Source organism: Heliangelus exortis, chromosome 10, assembly GCF_036169615.1.
Source record: "Heliangelus exortis chromosome 10, bHelExo1.hap1, whole genome shotgun sequence".
In the NCBI taxonomy this organism is placed as follows: Eukaryota; Metazoa; Chordata; class Aves; order Apodiformes; family Trochilidae; genus Heliangelus; species Heliangelus exortis.
Window position 1 is genome coordinate 10,906,908 of NC_092431.1, and position 23,564 is coordinate 10,930,471.

The following is a 23,564-nucleotide window of genomic DNA, read 5'->3' on the forward strand; positions in this document are numbered from 1 at the left end:
GCGGATATCTAAAACTAAGTGCATGTCTGATCTAGATAAACAATAGGTAGGTATGCAGCATAAAATATATGCATCATTTATGCATATGTGATAAATAGTAAATATGCTTGTCCTTTCAACTCCATTAATGTCTCTAGTAAGAGTGTTATTCAACAGACTGTATGTTGTCTTTTTTTCAAAACCTTAACAAAGAGCTTTGGTCATTAAATGTGGGTTTTTTTCCGTAATCATTTGTAGATCAAGACCCTAAGTGACTAACCCAATCTCACTCTTTGAAGGCTTCAGGACAAAAACATTGCTTTCCAGATAGAAAAAAAATCATGATATTAAGTTATTGTCAGTATACTGCTTGCATGGCCTGCTTGGATTTTAAAAGCTTTTGTTAGTGTTTTCAGGAGTCCTGTGGCATTGTGACTAAATATTTGATACAATTTTATATCTCAGAACTCTGTCACAGCTACTGGAGGGACACAACAGATGTGATGAAAAACCTTACTGGGCTGGCAAAGTAGACACAAACAAAGGCCAGGCGAAAGATCTCATGAGGGCCTGGGATGAGAGCCACCTTGATGCCTTGACCTACACCATCCACACCATTCCAGTAAAGGAGGAGACATCTTGTTTTGAAGGGCAACCCCCTGCCCCCCCAAAAGCAACAGAAGAATGAGTCCAGACTGTCATCAGTTAATATGGGAACCCCAAGGAAAAGGTCAGGTGAGAAATTAGCCCACCTATTTCCATGGAGAAAGCAATGATGGTGCATTGATACTACGTATATCATAACCATTAGGGATCCTGTTTGCAAAGTGCTGAGCTTCCCCCTATAAAATGACAGAAAAACTTGCAAAGTAGAGGGAAAAAATAGCAAAAAAAAGGTGAAAGTACTCCAGCACATGACCCACCTCACAATCCAGTGAAAGATGTTCCCATCCTTTGCTTGCGTCCTGACAGGCTGCAATTTTTCACATCCACTGAAGTTAATCCATCCTGCACACAGTTTCTGATCCTTCTTGGTGAACTGAGGAACTAGGATATGTCTGAATCCTGGACTGGGTAAAGAGTAACGCCACGGAGCTCCATATTATTTCCTGGAGGCTTACAAAAGGGGTCAATGCTAATATCTGTCAGCACGTGCATATAGAGTTGTTGGTTTGTCTGGGTTTTTTTCTTTTGTGTTTGGTTTTTTTAAATTTTTTTCTAATTTTTAATAGAAAGATCATTATTCATGGTGTCCTCTACTGATGATCACAAGTGAGTTGGAGAAGCAAGGTGTCTGATGGTGAAGGAAATCGTTCTCGTTTGGGTTCCCCCACTCTTGTGTGCTACCTGACCTTCTGCAGCTCTTGTCTCAGCCAGGAGGGCAGGGGCTGCCCCAGCTTGTGCAGCAGCTTGGACAACTCCACATTGTGGTCTCTGTAGTAGCTTGACAGAAATACTCGAGACTGAGAAGGGATGGGAAAAAACAGCAGTCAAACAAGGAAACCCACTCCATGACAGGTTTCAGCATGTGCTCCCAACCCAGAGATGTGCTCTGGTCCCATAGAATGCCCCCTCTCAAAAGGGGCTAATTAATCACCTGTCATTCAGAGCTCATGAAAAGTTTCCATTTTTAAAAAATATTAAGTCAGTGGGAAAAAAAAAAAAAAAAAGTAATCAATGTGCTTATTTTAGTAGCCAAACACAGTGTCAATATTAAATAACATTAACTGAAATCTGGTAAATCTCTGGTAAGCCCTTACCTCTTGGTCCATTGGTGGATATTTTCGACCTTTGCTTTTTCCCAGGCACTTTGTTTTCCCTCCTTCCAATAACTGGCACCAAAAACCTTTCTGAGGGTCAAACCTAAGGAAAATGATATTTTTTGAAAGGCCTCACTCCATAAAAAACTCTCAGCTACTCAGACATTGGTGTTAGCCAACAGTGATTGCTGCACACATCTTTCTAGATGACTTAAATACTGAGGACAGAGTAGGAAAGAGATTTCCTCTCTTGTGGAAGCTCTGGGGATTTATTTTTTCCACAAATTCACCTTGGGAGGTCAAGATATTTTTCACAATTTGCTTTACCTACACAAGCAAATTTTTAGCATATATAGTAAAAGTTTTAAATATTGATGGCTTAATGGAGGTAATTGGAATTTAATGATCTTGAAGGTCCCAAACCAGTCTCTGATTCCATGATCTCTGAGGTTCCAGTCAAGGTCCTGAGCTTCAGTCCCAAAGATCATGGCCCCTCTCCGAGCTCTGACTCCTATTCTGTTTGGTTTTTTGCCAGAGATTTTCTTCATGTTAGACTGCTCCATGTATCTCTGCAGGATGGAAGTGGTTTGATTCACTGACACTTGGACAATGTTTTGTTGAAACAATTAGATTGTCTCTTTTCCTGGAATTAGAAGCTCTATATCCTCAAGGACAATATTGGCTGTGCTCAAAGAAAGCTCTCTCCATACAGCCAACTGGAGTTGATGCTGTTGTAGGTCAGCACTGTCAAGGTGCAAGGAGTTAAAAGGGGGGAACAGATCTATTTGCTGACTGCAAAGGGCATGAGACATAATCCATAAATCTATACAGAATACTGTGAGATTGTGGCTTGATGACAAAAACAATGAGAAATATGATACTGAAATGTTTTATGGAAATTTCTGAGTGAAATAAACAGAGTTTATGTTTACTGATAGTATCTGTTTGTTAATAATTAAACTGCACCTGAGAAGTTGGTTGTTCCATATCATTATATCTAAATATAACTTTCATTCCAAAGACAGCATTATATCATGAACACTGTCTTAGTAGCCTTATCTGAAATATGCAGTTTGATTTTGATGCCTAAAATTCAAAAGATAAAGGAATTTTAGAATAGGGCATTAAACCACACGCTCACTAGGGAATGAACAACATGCAGAATTAAGTTTGCAATTTATTGCTATGGGACTTGCAGCATGCATAAAGCACTGAAAAGGTTTGTGATTCTGATCTTCAGCAGATTTTGAAAAGGAGGAAGTATAATTGGGTGGAACACAGATTAATTAGTTACAGACTACCTTTTGCCCGAGGTCTTATCAAAATGTCATGGCTGCACCTGCAATTTGCTGCTCTATATAGGTAAACTAATTTCCAGAGAAGGGTGAACCTTCTTCATGCTGTTTTTTTTAATTGCTCAGACTGTTATTGTAGGATTGACCCTTTTTCTTAAGTTGTCCCAGTAGCTGTATCAGTTAAAAAAGAAATAATTAATCAAATAGATATATAAATGATAGATTAATTTCTACTTTAGCTTTTTCCTTCTGCTCATTGTATGGTGAAGTACTTTTGCAGGCTCCCACTAATTTCCCAAGAGAAGCAGCAATGGAGTGTGATGGGTAAAAGGAAAACTGCAAAACTATGCCCCAAACAATATATCCACCTCAGAAGGAGCATATAGAACATTATTAAGAGAATATGCAGATTTGGGTACGGGAAAAGAGGGTAAGACATCTCAGGCTGAATTCAACCCACTGCGTTCAGGTATTACAGAACTCTTGGGATTCCTGAAAACATAACTGGGCACAATGGAAGTATTTATTTAAAAATAGTGATAGCCTTAAATCTCAAGTTACAAGTGAGCTTTGTAAAGTAATCAGCAGAAGCCTTTCCTTCCAAGCCTTGTTATCTTTTCTGCCCTTGCAGAGGAAGTCTGTGTGAAATACAGGGTAGAACCTGGACACCCATGCACCCTCTCCAACTCTCAGAGAGTGTAGAGACGCGGAGGGTCTGTCTGCACCCAAAGCCAGACTAATCTTGTTTTCAAACTTTATTCGTTCATGCAAAGAGTTCTGAGGTTTGCCCCATGTTTAGAAATCTGTAGAGAGGAGTTTTGTTGTTGTTTTAGTTGCTGTCTGCTGAGAAGAATAAAGAAAAAAGAACCACTGACCCATGGTACTCCAGAGCATGATTCATCTGGGAGAATCAGGCATGAAATACATCTTCCTAGCAGTCAGTGAAGCTTTGGTAGGGTCAGCCTGTGATTAAAGGGAGAGGCCTTTTCTAACTTCAGTCCCATGCATCCTGTGCATTCATAGAATCATAGAATCATAGAATTAGCCGGGTTGGAAGGGACCTCAGAGATCATCTAGTCCAACCCTTGACCCACCGGAGCAGTTGCTAGACCATGGCACTGAGTGCCACATCCAGTCTTTTTTTAAATGTCTCCAGGGACGGAGAATCTACCACCTCACCGGGCAGTCCATTCCATAGCCTAATCACCCTCTCCGTGAAGAAATTCTTTCTAATATCTAATCTAAACCTCCCCTGGCACAACTTAAGACTGTGTCCTCTTGTCTTGTTGGAGGTCATCTGTGAAAAGAGTCCAGCTCCCACCTCGCTACAGCCTCCTTTCAGGTAGTTGTAGACAGCAATGAGGTCTCCCCTGAGCCTCCTCTTCTTCAGGCTGAACAGCCCCAGCTCTCTCAGCCTCTCCCCATAGGGCCTATGCTCGAGTCCCTTCACCAGCCTGGTTGCCCTCCTTTGGACCTGTTCCAGGACCTCTACATCCTTCTTAAACTGAGGGGCCCAGAACTGGACACAGTACTCGAGATGTGGCCTCACCAGCGCTGAGTACAGGGGAAGAATCACCTCCCTGGACCTGCTGGTGACGCTGTTTCTGATACAGGCCAGGATGCCATTGGCCTTCTTGGCCACCTGGGCACACTGCTGGCTCATGTTCAGTTTCTTGTTAATGCAGACTCCCAGGTCCCTTTCTGCCTGGCTGCTCTCCAGCCACTCTGTCCCCAGCCTGTAGCGCTGCATGGGGTTGTTGTGGCCAAAGTGCAGGACCCGGCACTTGGCCTTGTTGAACCTCATCCCGTTGGAATCGGCCCAGCTCTCCAGTCTGTCCAGGTCCCTCTGCAGAGCCCTCCTGCCTTCGAGTTGGTCTACACTTCCCCCCAGCTTGGTGTCATCTGCGAACTTGCTGATGATGGACTCAATCCCTTCGTCTAAGTCATCGATAAAGATATTAAACAGAACTGGGCCCAACACTGATCCCTGGGGGACACCACTGGTGACCGGCCGCCAACTGGATGCAGCCCCGTTCACCACCACCCTCTGGGCCCGGCCCTCCAGCCAGTTCCTAACCCAGCACAGGGTGCTCCTGTCCAAGCTGTGGGCTGACAGCTTTTTCAGGAGAATGCTGTGGGGGACGGTGTCAAAGGCTTTGCTGAAGTCCAGGTAGACTTCAATTCTGTTAATTGAGTTCAAAGACTTTAAAAATTTAAGCCCTTAGTCACTATGAAAACCCTGTGAAAATGAGATGGTGAGGGAAAGGTGGGAAGCATCTCTTCAGTGTCAAAGTGTGAACTTCCTGAAGACCACAGACTAGTTCCTCTCTTCTAGTGTTTTTTCCTGGGATCCGCATCTCTTTCTATTGATGGCATTATCTGGAAAAGCCTTGCAACTTTCCTTGATTTTCCTCCTTGCTTTTCACTACCCTAATAAAAAGTTCAGGTCTTGGAATCATAGAATTGCCTGGGTTAGAAAGGACCTCTAAATGTTACCTAGATCAGCCTTCCCACAATAGGTAGGTTGCTCAGAGCCCCTTCCAACCTGACCCTCCATGTTCCCATGGATGGAGCGTCTGCCACTTCTCTAAGCAACCTGTGCCAGTGTCTCACCACCCTCAACGTGAAAAATTTCTTCCTTATGTCATTTGAACCTAGGGCCTTTTTAGCAGCCTGTGTAAGAACTGACTAGTTGTCCATGCCAGCTGTGGTTCTTACAAATCTGGTGTGATCTCTTCAAGGTCCAGCCCTGCCTCTGTCTCCCCTTTGCTCTCTTTCCATGTCTCTGATTAGTACCTTCCTTGTGCCTGGGTTGATTTTACTCTCCTGTAAGATGTTTGTGTAATTACTCATGTTGATGAACTTGTTGCTCACTGTTGCTCACTGTTGTTGCCTGTGTTTGCAGGGCTGGGCCCTTAGGCTGCTTTGTGACAACTTAAAAGATGCAAGGCATACACTTATTAGGCAGTAATGACTAGGAACGATCCTATGCAATCTTTTTTACTTTGACAGTCCTACCATAAAGCATCTACAATGTTTAATAAATTTTTCCTTTCCATCTTAAATCCATGCAGAAGTCTGCAACCCATTTGCACACTTGATGCCTCTTAACAGTGAAAGCATAATTTTATAGATTTGTTTACAATCCATTTTTCCTGTCCAAATATGGGGGGCCAAATTTTTTTCCCAGAGTGTGACTCCACTGATTTTAATTTAGCTGCAGAAAGGAAGATCTATGTATGAGGGTGTGTATTTTTAAAAATCTAGCAGAAGGCACTGCAGCTGTGCAGCAGCAGTTGTTCAAACATCAGTAGTTCAGCTGTGTGTTCAAACTCCTACTCTATTTCATCTGCTTTAGAAACCAATGACAAAAAATTACATTCTGAAAACCAAGATTTTTCCACAAGAAAAAAAGATTTTGGCTAGCACAGCAACATTCTGAAGACTCAAAGAAGAACAGGCAACTTTTACTTTTTACATATTATATGAATATATAATATATAAAGCTTCCAGTGGAGGAAACATTAAAGAATAATCATAAGCAGAGAGGAGGCAGCATTGAGTAGGTGCAAAGTCTGTGGTGTCATTTTGCCACAGATTTCCTGATACCAGCCTGTGTGGGTTGTGGGAGTAGAAAAGCCTCTACTGCACCTTCCTATTATTAGTATTATCTAATACTAGCCTATAATTTTTCCAAACTTGAAATGCACAGACTAAATTCTTTCATGGCACATGTCTTGCTAGTACCAGGTAAAAGATAGGTAGAACTGACCCAACCATATGTGAAAATGGGAATGTGAAATGATGAATTTAGTCCATGTTAAAAGCAAGCAATCAAAGAAACCATGTTACCAGATGAATCTTATACTGAGTGCTTCTGACCTAATCTCTGTCATTAGGATTCTGTATGGATGGGATAAAAATGGTCAAGCAAACTTCACACACCTGACACTAAGTGGTCTTCAGCTTCTGAAGACTGGAATTAGGCTCAGCAGTCTCATGTGCAAATGAGTGCTGAGCTCTTACATGTCCAACTCCCATCAACTGAAAAGCATTTTAAACAGGGCAGCAATGAATCTAGGTGCCCTGAGAAAACAAATCCTGGCCATCTCTGATCAAATGCTCAAACTTAGCAGACATTTTTACATGAATCTGGGACTTTGCTCTGCATCTAATACAACATACTGTGGAAGGGCAGAGAAGGAGCACAGGTAACAGGGCACAAGATGGTCAGCACCATTTGCATACTCTGAATTTGCTAGGACAGCCCCTGCTCTTTTGGAGATGTAAACTAAGACATGGTGGCTGATGAGAAGTTCTGTGTACTGTGCAATGTAGAGTTTTCAGGTGAAAAGGTGTGCAATCATGCAATTAAATTCCGTAATGCATTATATGTATGCAAGTTGAGGGAAAATTGGTTGAGTGTTAAACACTACCTTAAGAAAACCCCAGTATTTGCAAAATTATTGGTCTAATGTTTTTTTTATTTTCTTGATTGTAATCAGTGATGAGGTGATCTTGGTAGGAGAGGATGTACACCATGATCCTATAGGGCAGATAATAAAGGAAAAGACTCACGTTAGGGCTTCAGAGTAATTATAATGAGGAGACACTCCAAGAAACTTCTGCACTTCATCCATCACAGTAGCTGGGTCACTTCTTAGCTGCTGTCCATCAATAATAAGCAACTGTAGGGGTAAATGTAATTGCTCTTTAGAAACAGGGCTAAGGTTAACCAAAGAACATTATTTTCCTTCTGTGACAACATGGATTTAAAGTAGCATGTGACTTTGAACAGTGCTAATAACAACCATAGGGATGAACTTCCTTTTAGATTTCCTTTTGACTTTGCTATGTTATGTTTGGATAAGTGGACTCTTTGAGTGCACATTGTTAAAATTCAAGAGTTAAACCTCACAAGCCAAACCCAAGCCTCAGAGAATTCTAAGACATAAGGAAGGAATGTAAAAGTACTTCCGAGGTTTACAATGTTTCTGTAAAAAATCTGTTACGGAATAAGGAAATAACAAAAAGCTCAAGTATATCTTAAAATTAAATGTTCAAAAACTATACAATTATGTGTTCAAAACTGATGCTATGGCAACTTATTTGAAACTCACCGCCATCCTACCAACCATATAGGCATGGGAAATGGTTAGCAAAGGGTTATTTTTGTTTGTTTTGTTTTTATTTAAAGACTAATGCAATGTAAAGTTACATCGACCTCCACAATCAAATCTTAAGACAATGTATAAAAACTCTACTGGTGTACCAAGCAGTATTACTAATAACTATTCTAGGAAGATGTGTTTTATGTATTTATTGGGAAGGCTTATTATGAATTATTAAGTTTTTGAGTGCTCAGGCCGAGTGAATTCACATTACCAAGAGTACATTAGTAAGCACCATGAGTGCACTCGCTGTGTGCACCTTATTAAGAGTGAGTGCATTTTGTTGTGGATATTGTAAAATTAATCACTATAACTATGACACATGAGTGGTTACCAGTTTTACAAGAAATATGCCAATGTGCCCCTGAATGTTTAATAAGAGTGTTGTGCAGAAGAAGGAGAGAAAGCTTCATTAGAGGAGAAAGGGCAGAGAAGGAGCACAGATAACAGGGCACGAGATGGTCGGGACCATTTGCATACTCTGAATTTGCTAGGACAGCCCCTGCTCTTTTGGAGATGTAAACTAAGACATGCTGGCTGATGAGAAGATGAGCACTGTGCGCTCCTAGGGAAATACTGTCCTAGGAGCTGCAAGCTCAGCTGCTCTAGTCATTGCTCCTTCCCCATTTATGAAAGGGCAGAGATGAAAGCAAAAAGTAAATGACTGATACTTTCTCCTTTCTCTGGGAAATAGGATTGACCTGCTTCTCCTCTTTGGAGTACAGCTGAGACTGTATAAAAAGAAAATGTGAGGACTGTAAAAAAATAGATCTTCTGTTGCTTTTTCTTTTTCCAGGTCCCTGACTAAGTAGGGAAGATAATTCCACCTGCTTTCAGCAAAATTCTGCCCCACAGAAAGCAATCTATGGAGATACTTGTTCATTATACTCCCTCATTAAGTACCCTATTTATTACAGTAGGTAGAGTGAATTGATCTCTGAATCATGTCCACAGGTAAAGAGCGCCCATGGATCTGTTTTGTAGTATTAAATGTTTGCTTTAAGTTTATATCTGTAAATTTTTTTAGTAATGTTAGTATTCTTTAGGTCTATATGTTGACTTAAATTTTTCATGGTAAAGATTATAAAAGACAATTCAGTAAAACAGCTGAAGGAAGATGGGGCAAAAGAAGTAATTTTTGCTCTAACACTGAGAAAGGCTAATTCTGTATCAGAGTTAAACAAATGTGAAAATTTTTATGAAAGTGAGGGAGTAGGAAGTGGAATGAGATTTCTTTTTAGAAAAAGCTCTTGCATTTTATAAATTAATTTGTCAAACCTTCCCACTGTGTCTCATGCTGCAGCTGCTTTGCTTCTTGGGACCCAGAAGCCTTGATAACCTTGACTGAACCTGGAAGGACACTCCAAAGTCCCCCATCAACTCCACATGGCCCCAGTTAACAACATTTCCTTGCATCTTTTTCATGAGAAAACAGAAAAATCAGCACACTTCTGCCAAATATCCTGATCTTATAAAATTGGCATTTCCTAATAGCTAAGAGTTCCATTGGGAAATATCCAATCACCTCTAATCATGAATCCATACCCATTTGGGGGATTTTCCAAGAGTTGATGAGCTTGGGGAAACAACAGGTTGGAACTTACCTGTGAAGCAGGGTAATGGTTTAACCATCTTTCAATATGGACAGCATACCATCCGGGTGTCAGGCATCTCTTCTGGAGACCCCTTATTTCAGAGGGTGCCCAGTGGCTGGATGTAATGACTTCATAAAAATTGAATTTCAGGGCAGCGGGGTCCTCGTGGGATCGCTGGTGCTAACAGTAAATATTGAGACAAGTGTCAGAAGAATGCTGAAGATGAAACTGTAAACCTCCCAAGAGTCCCTCAGCTCCCCACCACTGCCAAATCTCCTGGGTGGGAGTGAGGATGGATTAAAACAGGATGGAATCACCATTCAGACAAGGACCCTTTTGGAAAAAGCTGGAGGGGAACTGGGGAGCCATAGTAGGCACATTTTTTTTACTGCGTTGCCCATCACATCAGCAGTTGTAAAGGTGCAAATGAGATGTTAAAAAGGGTTCAAACTACATCCATCGGCCATGTTTCGTTCCTTGCAGAACTGATAACTGTATCAGAAATGGTGGATGTTTTGCTTATTGCAACAGTGCACACTATTAATCTGTGTCTGGTTTAGGACTGCTTTTAGTATTTCCTTTATCTGTATGACTGCTCATATTTTACATGCATGGTTAAATGAGTCTTTTAATTTTTTTTTTTTTTTAATAGTGCAGACTTTGTTCTGGAATGGTGCAGACTCAGTAAAAAGTAAGAAAGAGCATCCTAGATTTTCCTCAGAAAAACAACATGCTTTCTTCTGTTTCCAAGGAGAGACAAAAGTCCAACCCTCCAGAATCCTTGGAAAATTTAAAAGACATTGCTCAGGTTATATTCTGGAGGATGGGATGAAGTATCAGGTTCTCATCATCAGGAGCTCTGATTTTCTAACTTGGCTGTGTTAATTTTCCCCTGTGTATCTCCCTGGCCAAGGACCACTGCTTTTCCTCTATGTGTTGTCAGCTGTAATTGAGATTAAACTGTTTGTTTACAGCTGGTGGCAGCTCTGTGCTGAGATATTTCATCATTTATGACACTGGTGTCACAGGTGCCAACTGCAAAAGCTGGCATTCAGCATCCTTCTACTAGTACAGAGTGCAAACGCTCCATGATAAATCCCAATCTTGCTCAGGGGCACAAATTCCCACTGATATTTGCCTTCATACCCTGCAATTGATTTCACTGTCTGTTTACTGAAGGCAAGCACTGTACCTGGTACCAGGAATATGCCCGATCAGATGGGTCAATGAGGATAGTGATGATCTTGGCCTTGGGAATGAGGGAAGCAGCTCGCTTAGGGGCTTCCTCAGAATGGAAATAGTTGGCACTTTTCTCAAAGAGGAGGTCGGTGGTGATGTTGGAAGGAGTGGGGAAAAAATCCATGTACCTGGGAGGTGAAGGCACTTGTTAGAGTTAGTCTTATCTCTAAAGGGTTGTATCCTCAAGCTTCCCATTTCATGGTAGATAAAAAGGTTGATTTTCAGACATAATTCTCAAGAAACAAAATCGAATTTCTCAGCTCACTCCAGGACTGGAATAAGGGGAACATGGATTGGCTCTTACATCATGCTGGTAATAGTTAAAGCCTTCAATGAAGTCAGATAATTAAGTTCTCTTTTGATGGATGGTATTTTTGCTAATAAATTCAATGTAGAAGGGATCTTTCACCAGTCTGAAGTGAGTTGTATTTTAGCTGGAGAAAAAAATGGAAAAGCTTCAAAATGTCAACAGTTTAATTTTAACACTGTTGAAATATTTCATTTTGGAACTGACTAATTTTTTCTTTTAAACATTTTCAGAATACAAGATTTGAAATTTGGTTTTGCATGGTATTTTCCACTCAAAATGGATTGGAAGTGAAAGTATGTAAACCATAGGTTTCATACAAAGGGTGAAGATTTCAAATGAAGCAAAAGGTGAAATTGTTTTGGAGGTATTTTGCAGCCCCTTTAGCTTTGCTGAGCACTCCGGGAACTTACAGTTTTGGTGAGACTCATCTCTCATGCAGCCTCCTTATCTACATGATGTGCAAAGGAGAGAAGCCTCAACCACCACTCCTTCTTCTCCAAATGTATTATACCATGTATTCTATGATAGCCATGGGTGTTCTCCTTCTCTACACAGTATGGAAAAACAAATGCCAAGCTTTTCTTTCCCTTTATTTTTTGTTACATGTTGAACCAAGAAGCTGGTCTCATAGTTGCTGTTACTGGTCAGCCTTGCTTCCTCTGCACTCTCCCTTTGCCAACTCAGGCAAGGAAAATATGCTCCAAGATTAATCTATTTCTGTGTACTGTGATGTATGTTTTATATTTGAGTTTCTAGACAAGGATGGCAACTGCTGTTCCCTGTGGAAGTGAAAGACTGACAAAACGACTTTTCTTAAGCAAAATAGTAAGGGTAATATTTAAAACTGTGATAAGAATAATTGTGATAAGCTGAAATGCTTTACAGTGGTTTGGGTTTGGTTTGGTTTGATTTGAATGGGTGGGGTTTTTTTTTTGTTTGTTTTTTGTTCTCAAGTTGAATCTTACTTCATAAAAAGCTGCTTTTGAAGAAAAAGTCTATAATTCAGTCTAGGTACAGTTATGAGATGCTATTCAGCATGAAGATAGACATCATAACTGACCTGGCTGTTGCATTCACTTGTGAAAGAGATTAGAAAATTGTTACTGTAATATTTAAATAAAATTAAGGTGTTGATTAAATGTCCCATCATTTCAATTTAGTTTTTTTCTGTCTGATAATGTCAGAATAACAAATTCATCCAGTAATTATGTCAGTGTCATACATGCTTCTGTAATTGTTCCATTGTGATTTCACGTGTATTAATAATGAACACTTTTTTTTGGTTTTTATTCTCCTTACCAGTCAACTCCCTTGTGATAGTTGTTTCCATTGAAGAACTGAACTTCTTCAAAAGTTTTTGGACTAGGGAGATTGCTGATAATGGAAGGATGCATCAGAAGAAATAAATAAAGCGCTGTTGTTCCTACAACAACAAAAAGAGATGCCAATGGTATGGAAATAGGAAAAAAAAAAGTCCTTTGAGTTAATTCATTCAAAACAGTACTTTAAATTGACGTTTACTGATATATTACCTTTGTACGGAAGTTGCATAATAATGAAAGCCCTGTGTAAGCACAAGGGGCTGTCAGAGGGAGGAGGGAAGATGTGTAGACTTCTCTGCTCATCAGACTTTTCTCATGTCCAAACTTGGAATTTTGCTCTCTGATGCAAGTGTGATGCAAGTTGATGATGACATCACTTGCTTGACTGTGTACTTAACCAGGGAGGGAATTCGGACACATTTGTTTTCAAATTATTTATGTTGCACAAAACTTTTCCAAAGCACAAGTTGTGGCATTGGGCATTTGTTGCACCCAGAACTGCAATTCTGTCCCCTGTATTTTTCCTGGGGGTCTGCTATTGAGGAACAAATCGTCTATTTCAATGCTAACAACCCCCTATTTTAGAAGGATGCATTAAAATCACAGTAGTGGCACTTCTTTGTTAATCTCTTGACAAAAGCAGCTGGAAATAGCGTATGGTGATAACTGAATTTTTGCAGTATGTGTCTTTAAACTTGTTCTCAATGACTTTATGCAATGTAAGCTCTCATTGGACTATGAATCAAGACCTGCTGCCTCTCTTCCACTGTTGCAGAATTTTGGGCTGACATTGGATTTCCCTGCCTCAACATTCAGTTTCTGTATAAAGTCCACAACAGCAATAGCTACCTTGGGATTGGAATTTGTGGCTTAATGCAAATGATGGTCTGAGACACTCAGAGGCTCCTGCATGGAGGTAAATGCATTTATTGTCAATTAGGGTCTCAAACAATGTTGAAATAATTTGTCAAATAACTTAATAATAATCTTAACATAGGACAGCCTGACATCATAGAGTTTTTTATCATGAATGAATGCAATTTACTCTACCAACAGTTGTTACTTTCTTTTGGCAGTGAAGGAGTTTCTATCTGAATCCTGTAGTGATTGGAACTTCACTGTCTCTAGCAGGGAGTTGGCTTCAGTTTACAGGACACAAATACACAGATACAGAACTGTTAGGCTCGCCCCAGTTACAAGTTCATTACTTCTTACCTGTTTTTTGGGGTCCTATAACAAGAAATTTGGGTAGGTGATCACAGCTTTTGTCTCTGGACCAAATATCCCTGTGTCGTTTATCATCACATGGATTCTGAAGAAGAAAGGCATCACACTGGGGTTATCCTAAATGTTTGCCTAAATATGAGTTGTTGGAGAACCTTACACTAAGTAGTAAAATTCTAAATTTTTCCTCAGTTTACTTTCGACTGATATTGAGAACTCTGGTATGGATCCATAGAAGAATTCAGACACATGGGCATCAAATTGCTTCCAAGGGCATTGTCCTTCCAAGGGTAACAATGAAGTCAGTAATGCTGCTCGGTTGTGCAAACCCCTGAAGAATTTGTGTCAAAATCCAAACTCTTTTACACCTTCTTTTACATTTCCATCTCTCCATTAGTCAGGCTCATTTCATAAAGTCAGAGGGGTCCATAGGTATGCAGGTAGGCATGTGGTCCCTCGTTCTAAAATGCTGTGGATATATAATGGTTTTGCATGACTGAAGATTAAGTTCAGTCATTAGAAAAAATAAAGAAGGAAAAAAATTTAAAACATTGATTTAATCAAGTTTTCATTTAAGGTTAAAATGGAAACCTCTGTTAGAATAGCTCCAAGGCATTACTTGCTTAGGTAACAAAATGGGATGCATAAGACCTAGTGCCAATTTTAATCTATGTAAGAATTCAAAAGAAGGGACAAAATAGAAATGTAGGATATTATTCATCCTCTTATCTTTCTACTGCCTATGAATGCACAATAAAAATGGGTGAACAAAAGACCCCACAGAAAAGGTTAGGGTTGACTGCTCTTTAAAGGAATTTTTGTATAGATACTGCTTTTTCATAGTATTAGCTCCTAATAGGATATACAATTTGTTAGTGAATAAACCTTAACAAAAGATAACGGAGAAAATCGTTAACTGATGTAAATTAGTGCAGCTCCACTGAACCCAATTGAAATATTATGCATTTATACTTCTTTTACATCTGGGCCAAAAATAATAGGGACATTTTCTGTTCCTTTTTTGCCAGTGTAAACCCAGATCTGCCTAGAACTATGAAGAACTGCCTAGATCTTCATAGTGTCACACTGGATTTATGCTGCCATAGCTAAAAGCACAGCGTGGCACATCCTAGTCAGAATAAGAGAAGAGCCAGAAATGTGTAACAATGATCAGGAAATTACAGCTTTGAGATTACAAGCAGCTATTGTGCTTTTCAAACAGAGAGAGAAAACAGACAGTCTTTGCAGAAACCCTTTTTCATTCTTCATTTAGCTGCTCATTCCACATTTGCTGATCCCTCCTGCCCTCCTTTGTCCTGGTTGTTTCAAGGAAAATGGTTCAGAGGGTGGAAAGTCTTCCCTGTAGCTGCAGTGATCCCCCATTATTGGTTCTCTATCAAGGGGTGCCATGAATTGGCCAGCTCTAGATGGCTGCTGCAAGCATCTTACTGATAGGGCAAAATGATTAGTTAGCACAATGCCATGCATCAGCAAAATTGCATCCAGGCCTGAGGGAAGGGAAGTTTTCTCTCATATAAATGGCAATTAGGTGATTTTAGCATGCCTGATATGGGGGCAGTGGAAACTAACCCATTTCCATTCAAAACCAGTGGTCTCAAGAATATATGTAAGGAGGCATGAAGGAGAAAATCACATATCTGAATATGCAGTGGAATTTTTAAATATATATATTATATATATATTATATATATTATAGTATTTTTTACAGGAAAACAGTCTTATAGCAACAAGCAATTGTCATAGGAGGAGGAAGAAGATGTGACATTACCTGCCAAAGAGGGTCCATCTGCTCTGGGAAGAGCTCAAAGTACTTGTGAGCCAGCTGAACTGGGGGCAGTGTCTGCAGTCTCAGGTTAGTCGAGCTCTTAACAAAGTTGGCCAGGTTGGCAAAGGTGTACAAGCCCAGGCGGTCATTCCCATAATTAGACAAATGAGTCATGAAGATGCTGATCTGGGAGGCAAGAGAAACCTCTCAGTCACAGAACAGCAGGAGATGGCAGCATCTCTCTGAGAGGATAGGCATGGGGGTTCCTGGGAGCTTTGCCCAACTGTCCCCCCACCCAAAAACCAAAAGAAGAAAATGTAAAAATGATAAACTGGCTGCACTTCCTAGCCCTTCTGTGAGAGTCAAATCTTCAAATTCGTCATGTGTGGGCCATTTCTTTAAAATCAATTATCTGAAGGAATGGATCACTTACAGTCTCCCCAGGGACTACCTTTCAGAAGATGCTTTCATAGATTTTGTTTTATTCCTCTGCTTTGATTTAATTTAAAAACTGCATAAAATTTGTTTCTTGCATGCCTCCTCTTTACTCCAGTGCTCCTTATCCCTGGGCAGGCATTCAGGAGGTGCTGGTATTCAGGATCCCTCACTTTGAAGGCTCTCCACTCCTTGGACATGTAGGCAAAGCTTAATTTCAGGGATGCTATTTATGGAGTTAACTTGAAAATCAGATTACTATGAGGGAGACATTATCTGAATGCAGGGCTGGATAGTTTTTTTCAAATGGCATGTCTGTAAGTAGGTGAAAAAATTTTGAAATATAAAAATTTCAGGCATCGGTGAAATATGACATCACTGTATCACTGTCATTGGTTTCTCCTTAAAGCCAGTATCACTTCTCCCTTTTAATCAGCCTCGCATTCCCCTTTACATGGCCACTGCTCTGTAGATGTCATGATCTCTTTCAGAGGGATAAAGAGCATTTGTAAGAATAATTTGAATATTATATTTCCCTATATTTTCTTTATATGAGGTGATCAAATGCTGTTTCATGGTTCCCAAGGCTTGTTTTATCTGTAGATTGTCATTATTTAGTTTTATGAAGATCCCATCAAACTCAGAATTGTTTCTTGACTGTTCTACTCAGTATGGTGGCCTAAGATAGGATGCAATTCAATGCAAATGTAGTCATCAAGAAATATTATAGTGGTCACTAAACAGTGTACACTTTTTTTCTTTCTCAGGACAATAAATAACATACAGCAGATCACAAAAATTACAAATTAACTTATATGACCACAGCAATTAGGAGGGTTTACGGTATAAGCTATGCAGATTTGGGGGTCTGAAGTCCCTGACTGTGAAAAGCTCAGTCATCAGCAGGGGGACTCTGCTTCACATGTGAATGGCTTGCTTCACAGGTGAGTCTCTTTTTGGATGATCCAGAGTGACATGCTGGGTGGGTGTGAGGGTGAGCTTATTGTGATATGCAGACAGTATAGAGAGTGCTGTAGGAGAGGAGGTAGTACATGAACCTTCCTCCTTGAGAGCTACAGCAGCTCTGGGTATCCAGCACCCTTGGTGTGGGCTCATGTCAGTGACTCGCACCTCCCACCCCCTCCCTACCCCCTTGTGTCTCAAAAGAAGAAAAGAAGATGGGTTTTTTAGTGACAATACCCAGACATGGGAGTTAATGCTTAGGCTGCAGTTCTTCAAAGCTTGAAGTGTATGATAGATACACTGGGGTATATTAAGGTGTCTGCTGTCCTTGGGTTTGGCTGTGGTTGGGAACTTAGCACCCTGGACTCTGAGTCAAAGGTCTAGAAACATCTGTCTTGGATGAATGGCAACCATGCTTCCCAGCAGCTAAAGTGGTGGGAGGTGCTGAGTCTCAAAACCTGATACCTTCACTCCTAAAGTGGCTGCAGAATGCCTAGTTGTGTCTTGGGAGGGTTGTTATCACTGATCCACCTGTCTTTGTCCTACTAACAGTGACTAGCTTTCCATAACAAACCTCTAGTACCACCTGAGAATGAAGTTTCCCCTTCAGGATGTTGCTGCTCTACTGTCCCAGGCTCGAGTTTTAGCAGTAGGAAGTGTTGCAGATAAAAATACTGTGTAGCACACCATGCTGTCCTAACTTTCAAAATAGCCATGGAATAAAAAGCCACAAGCTTTCCACTTTCACTGTCATGCTTTGCTAACATGGTGCTTCTGTCAGCATCAGCCATAATGTTTAAAAACATGTCTATTAGTTTGTTAAATTATTGATAAGGCTTTTAGTCCTCCTATAAGGTGAAGGTGGATGGAGGTTAGGAGGTGTCCCTTAAGACCCATCTGCAGTGTGTTTGCCTTGTGCCCACTTTATTCCAGAAAAGGTAATTTATTCTTCACTTTTATTCTGTTCTGTTGAGCAGATTGGCAACCGTACAAGAGCTTTTTTCTGTCAGCTTGACTTTGTGGATTCCAGACTATGCATTTTGTGACTGAAAGTGTTTGAAATATAACTGGAATGAACACTAAAATTGCCCTGAACTTTGTGCATGTCCACACATAGTGCCCCATTATACACAAAGTAATGAATTTTATCCTTTGGGTTTCCAATCTACTGCCCTTCTCCCTTCAAAAAAATACAAATATATCCACTCTAGTTTAGAGTTTTGCTCCTTAAAATGTGAAAAGTGCTTCTTGCAAACTATTTTAAATGATGAAAAAAAAACCCTTTATAAGAAAAACTGACAGAGAATATCATCTTGTCTCTGAAGTGTTGTTTGAGAAGTACTAGGTCTGTCAATGACATTTAATATTATTGCAACAGTTTAATATCATTGCAGCAAATGAAGTTTGCAAGTAAATCTACTTGCTCTCTTTGCTTTTTTTACACTTGAGTTTGAACAAGGTTTTTTAAATTTTAAAAGATACTTGTAGGAGGTGGATACTAGCTTATATTAGGAGTTTCATTAGGCTGCAGTCCAATCCAAAAGATCCAATTGATCACTCTTTATGGAGTTGAGATCTTGGGGCCCTCTCTTTTGCTCCATTGATCTTTGAAGTGGAAAAAAAAAACCCAAATATAGCACATTATACATGGGATAAACCAATCTGATTCTTTGTTCTCTATATCCAAATCAGTTGAAACGAGATGGGTATTAACTGTCCTTGGTTATGTCACAGATGGATGCAAAATTTCTTTTCATCTTGATGCATCAATCCGTAGGAAATGCAATAGTCTATAAATGTGTGGAGCTGGCACAACGCTGCCTTGAGGATGGTGTTGGGATGTACAATGCTGTCACGTAGCTTTGTTGTTCTGTTTTGGTGGATCCAAGAAAGGATGCAGAACCATGACGAGAGTGAGGAAAGAAATAAAACATAAATATTGTCCCCTCCTGCAGTGCTCTAAGCAGAACTGGTGAATAAAAAAGCCTTGTTTTCATACATTCTGTGACAGTGAGCTTCAGTGCACAGACTATACATATCTAAATATCTGTTGTATACGAGTGTGTGTATATGTATGTGTCTATACACATACATATACATATATGTGTACATATATATATGTATATGTACACACACATATATATGTATATAGACATATATACATATATGTATGTGTCTATACACACACACACATCTACAGCCAACATGCCTGGGTGTTACTTTGGTGCTGGTCATGTTCCCCCCCTGGTGACAGAACACAGGCATATTGCAGGATGGCATTTTTCAAATGATGATCTTGTTTGTACTGAAGTAGTATGTTAGCTTTGGCAGTTTCTCTCTCCCTCTGTCCCTGTTGCTGTGATAACTCATATTTTGGGAATGGGAAAGAATGCTGAAGATGTGGGTAGGAAAACCCTTTTTTTGTGCTCTCTTTCTTCCATCCACCCTCTAATGAAGTTGTTGCCTCCCACTCATAATCAGTAATAAGTGTTTTTTTTCTGTTTTATGCAGCCAGGGTTGTCTTGTGACAGAAACTTTAGTTTGTTTTGTGGGTTATTTTAAACCCTACTCTGTTTTTATAAGAAACATCTAAAGATTTTAGATATGACTTTGCAGCACTTGAACAAAACAAAAGAGAATACAGAGATTTACATTTTGCAAGTGACAAAAGGGAGGCACAGGGAGATGGTGTGATTTGCAAAGAATGAATCTTAATTATAGATGTATTAAGTGAGAATGAATGGACAGCTGCAGGCTATTGTGACGGGCTTTATTTCTCCTGGCTTCTGTTGCTGTTCTGTATTGACATTTCAGAGATATCCACAGTTGTCTGTGATTTCTCCTTTCAAAAGAAGGTGGTAGGAGGAGAAAAGTAGTCATAAATTTCTCAGACGACTTGTGCAGTTAATATGCCATGTTGGGTAATAAATCACTTTATTTCCATTAGTCTGGATGGGCAGGGGGTAAGAAAAGTTATTTTACATTTCCCCCACCTGTCACAATCCAGAAGAATCTGTATCCTGCATTTGGAAAGAGCTGTGCTGGGCAGGGCACATCTCCAGGATGGAGGATCACCACCTCCCTAAGATTGTGCTCTATGGTGAACTTGCCACCGGCTGCCACAACAGAGGAGCCCCAAAGAGGAGATACAAGGACTCCCTGAAACAACCCCTCAGCTTTGGCCATATTGACTGCCATCAGTGCTCCACTCTGGTCTCCAGTCGGGAGACATGGAGACACCATCCATAACATTGCTGCCTCCTTTGAGAACACACATAGAATCAGTATGGAGGAGAAAAGACAGCACAGAAAGAACCATGCCTTGGCTGTCCCCTCACAGGAGACTTTCTGTTGTGCCTTCTGCAACTGCACTGCCTGTCCCGCATTGGCCTTATCAGCCATCAGTGTGCTTGCAGCAAGTGTGGGGAGAGCCTTTCTGAAATCTTTGTTTGCAAAGCCAAGGCACGATACCCAGAAATTACATGTATACAGCTTATTCTATATATGTAATATTATTATATACATGCTTGTGTTATATACATAAAATGAAATCTAGATTAGCTAGTAGAGAAAAATAAAGGGCTTGTTTCAAAATTGTTAGAATATAAACCATGCCAGATCTTCTTGAAATGCCCCCAAACTGCATTCTGTTCTCAGAGCTAATGCACTTTTCTATTAATGCAGAAGGTAGAGGTTTATTTGCTCCTGTAAGTGCCAGTCTCGTTACAGTCTTAATACAGTCTTAACTAAAAGCACTACTTTTTGGATGAAAGTACCTTTCTGGGATATGTATAAATGTGCTCCACCTCATCCTCTCAGCCATTCAGTAATTAAATTGCCCAGGAACAGAGATCAGTCTCATGGATGAATCCTGCTCTTCAAAGAGGAACTTGTTCACTTCTTTAACAACTGTTTTTTAAACTTTTTCTGCACTCCTTGAAAAAAATTTGAAAGAAGGGAGGAATTAATGGATGCAAAATAAACCAGGGGTTTAGTTCAGCCTTATGCAAAACAAAGACATGTTGGGAAATACACGGTGCACTTGTAGAAATGTGGTGGAGCATTTACGGCTGTTGTTTGTTTCTTTCTTGAATGAATGTTTCAAAGAAAAATTAATTTTACTATTCTGTCTTTTTCCATTGTGCTCAGAAAATTCTGTTAGGTTGCTCCATGAGCAGACTCTCACAATTGGATCTAGATTGAAGCATGTTGTATTTCTGGATGTGTAAATGGGATGTCAAGGCTGAGAAATGCAGAACTGTCAAGTGCCCATTTACTGATACCAAGTAGCTCTATGCTAGGCTGACCACAGAAATACCTCTCTCACATTCAAGTGTTTAATATATTCCATGTCCTGACAGCCTCCTATTATGGATTACAGACTTTTCTTGTACCTTATGAGCTGGAGCTCCATTCATCGGTAATGTATCCCAGAACACTTGGGCCCTCAATGCAGCTGTTTGTGCAGCAGCACAGAAGAGGAAACTGGGAGGGAGATTTTTCTGTTGACAAAGCACTAATTTTAATAAGGACAGATTGTTTCTATGGAATTCATCACTATTCATATTCATGACCCTTCTGCTACTGAAGGAAAATCATTTATATGGCTGAAAATAACTTTTTTTTTAATTTACTATTTCCACTCTGCACATCTCTTCATATTTTAGCATTCTTGACAGCATAATGAAATATTTTCCAAACTTGATATCTCAAAAGCAAGCAAGAAAGGCAGTGTTTGGGAAGAAACATTTTTCTCTATGACTGAAGGGGAAACAAAAACATTGAAGGGCGTATTCTTTCCTGTGCCTGTACTCCTGGCAGTGTCTGTATTCCTTTCAAAGTGTTCCCAGCACTGGGAGGGGAAGCTGCTGTCAATTAGAGGTGGCACATGGCCTTGGGGTAGCTATTCAAATGCCGTAGTGGTTCTATGGTGTTTGAACATTCCCTATTCAAAGAGCAAAATTTCTTCTCATTTGCCCGGGAATGCTCCCCTTTTCCATTTTTAAGTGGATATGATTAGATGAATTCTTTATTATTGACAGAAAAATCTTGTCTTTCCCTCTGAGAATAAAGTTGCTATGTTTGATTTTTATTTTCTAATATTCATCCAACTCTCCTAAAATCAGGGCTAGATCATGACCACATTCCAATGTGGCAACTGTTGCCCATGTCATATACATCTTTGATATCCCTAATGCATGAGGTCCTTGATGAAGAAATCTAGTTAGAAGGCTTTTGTGTTGGTGGTGGTGGTTTTTTTTTTTTTTTTTTTTTTTTTTTTTTTTTTTTAAATAAAGCCTGCACTTAAAGTGATGTGGTGGGTTTTTTACTATTAGGGCATGCTTTCGGAGCTTGTTAAAAAATTACTGCTGCTGTTGATGACTTTATGCAACCAGTACATAACTGCCTTAGGGTGGAAAAGCTAAATGGATTTTTATGCCTGTTCATTTGTCACACTTGCAGAGGTGATCATCTGTACATCTAACTGTGGCTAAATTTTAAAGAATTCTGCACAAATGCAGAGCTACCAGTTACATCTGTAGGCCCAATGGAGTTTTTTCAGAAGTGTAGAACAACTCAATCCTCCCGTTATAACCAAATATTTGCATTTGTAAGTTAAATTCATGACACAGTTTTGTTGCCATCTGTGTTTTCTCATTGACAAGGCTTCCTTAGATTACAAACTTTGTCTTAAACAAATAAACAAAAAAAAATCAATGCAATTTAGACTCAGGTATCAAAACAACTTCAGATTACACAAATGAACCAGATGAAAACATACTTGGGTACTATTGTCTTAAGTAAGACTTGTACACTAACCATTTCTGACAGAATAACAAGTATCTTCAAAGAAACAGAGAAGTGTCAGATGGTTTTGGCCTTTCATTTTCAAAGATGATCAAAGGAGTTTATATAAGCAGATAGCTATCAATAACCCATTTTCTTGATGATATATGTTTCATGTTCCTCATTAACTTCTGTCAAGCCACCACAAAATACTTGTTGCGGATGCTTTTTAGGCATAATCCTCTGCAGCTAAAAATCAGTTCAGCCTCAACTCAAATGATCCTATGGAAGGAAATGTGCTATGCTAAGATATAGTTTCTAAGATCCAAGAAAGAACAGGAACACTTGAATGGAAGGTGGAGGGGACACAGGACACTTATAAGATATCTTAAGGTTTTCTCATCTTTAGGACCTGTGTGGCAGATTGCTTGATCCTTGGCACAGCATGGTTTTGCTGTATCTTGTGTCCAGGTGAATGTTGGATCTAAATTTCTCCATGGAGATCACAGGGGGATTGTGCTAATTGATTACTGCTGCTCAGAGGAGGTGGGGAAGGGATGCAGGTCAGCCCTGATCTTTGTGCAGGAGAGTGGGTTGGCATGGACTGGGGACAGATGAAAGCCCAGATAAGAGCGACTGTGCACAGCCAGGTAGGTCACAAACTCTGCTCTGGTGCAGGGCTTTAGAGGACCAGGGAC

General features: G+C 40.0%; 1 protein-coding gene across 1 annotated transcript in view; it reads right to left on the reverse strand.

The window, feature by feature from the left end:
- Positions 1-1,200: 1,200 nt before the first annotated feature.
- Positions 1,201-23,564, reverse strand: part of LOC139800447 (bifunctional heparan sulfate N-deacetylase/N-sulfotransferase 4) — a 94,776-nt gene continuing 72,412 nt past the window's right edge. The window contains exons 7-14 of the mRNA XM_071753490.1: positions 15,685-15,867; positions 13,887-13,983; positions 12,649-12,772; positions 10,993-11,167; positions 9,810-9,980; positions 7,613-7,722; positions 1,740-1,842; positions 1,201-1,442 (exon numbers count right to left, since the gene is read on the reverse strand). Coding sequence (XP_071609591.1) covers positions 1,323-1,442; positions 1,740-1,842; positions 7,613-7,722; positions 9,810-9,980; positions 10,993-11,167; positions 12,649-12,772; positions 13,887-13,983; positions 15,685-15,867 — 1,083 coding nt within the window. The 3' untranslated portion in view covers positions 1,201-1,322. The remainder of the gene's footprint in view (positions 1,443-1,739; positions 1,843-7,612; positions 7,723-9,809; positions 9,981-10,992; positions 11,168-12,648; positions 12,773-13,886; positions 13,984-15,684; positions 15,868-23,564) is intronic.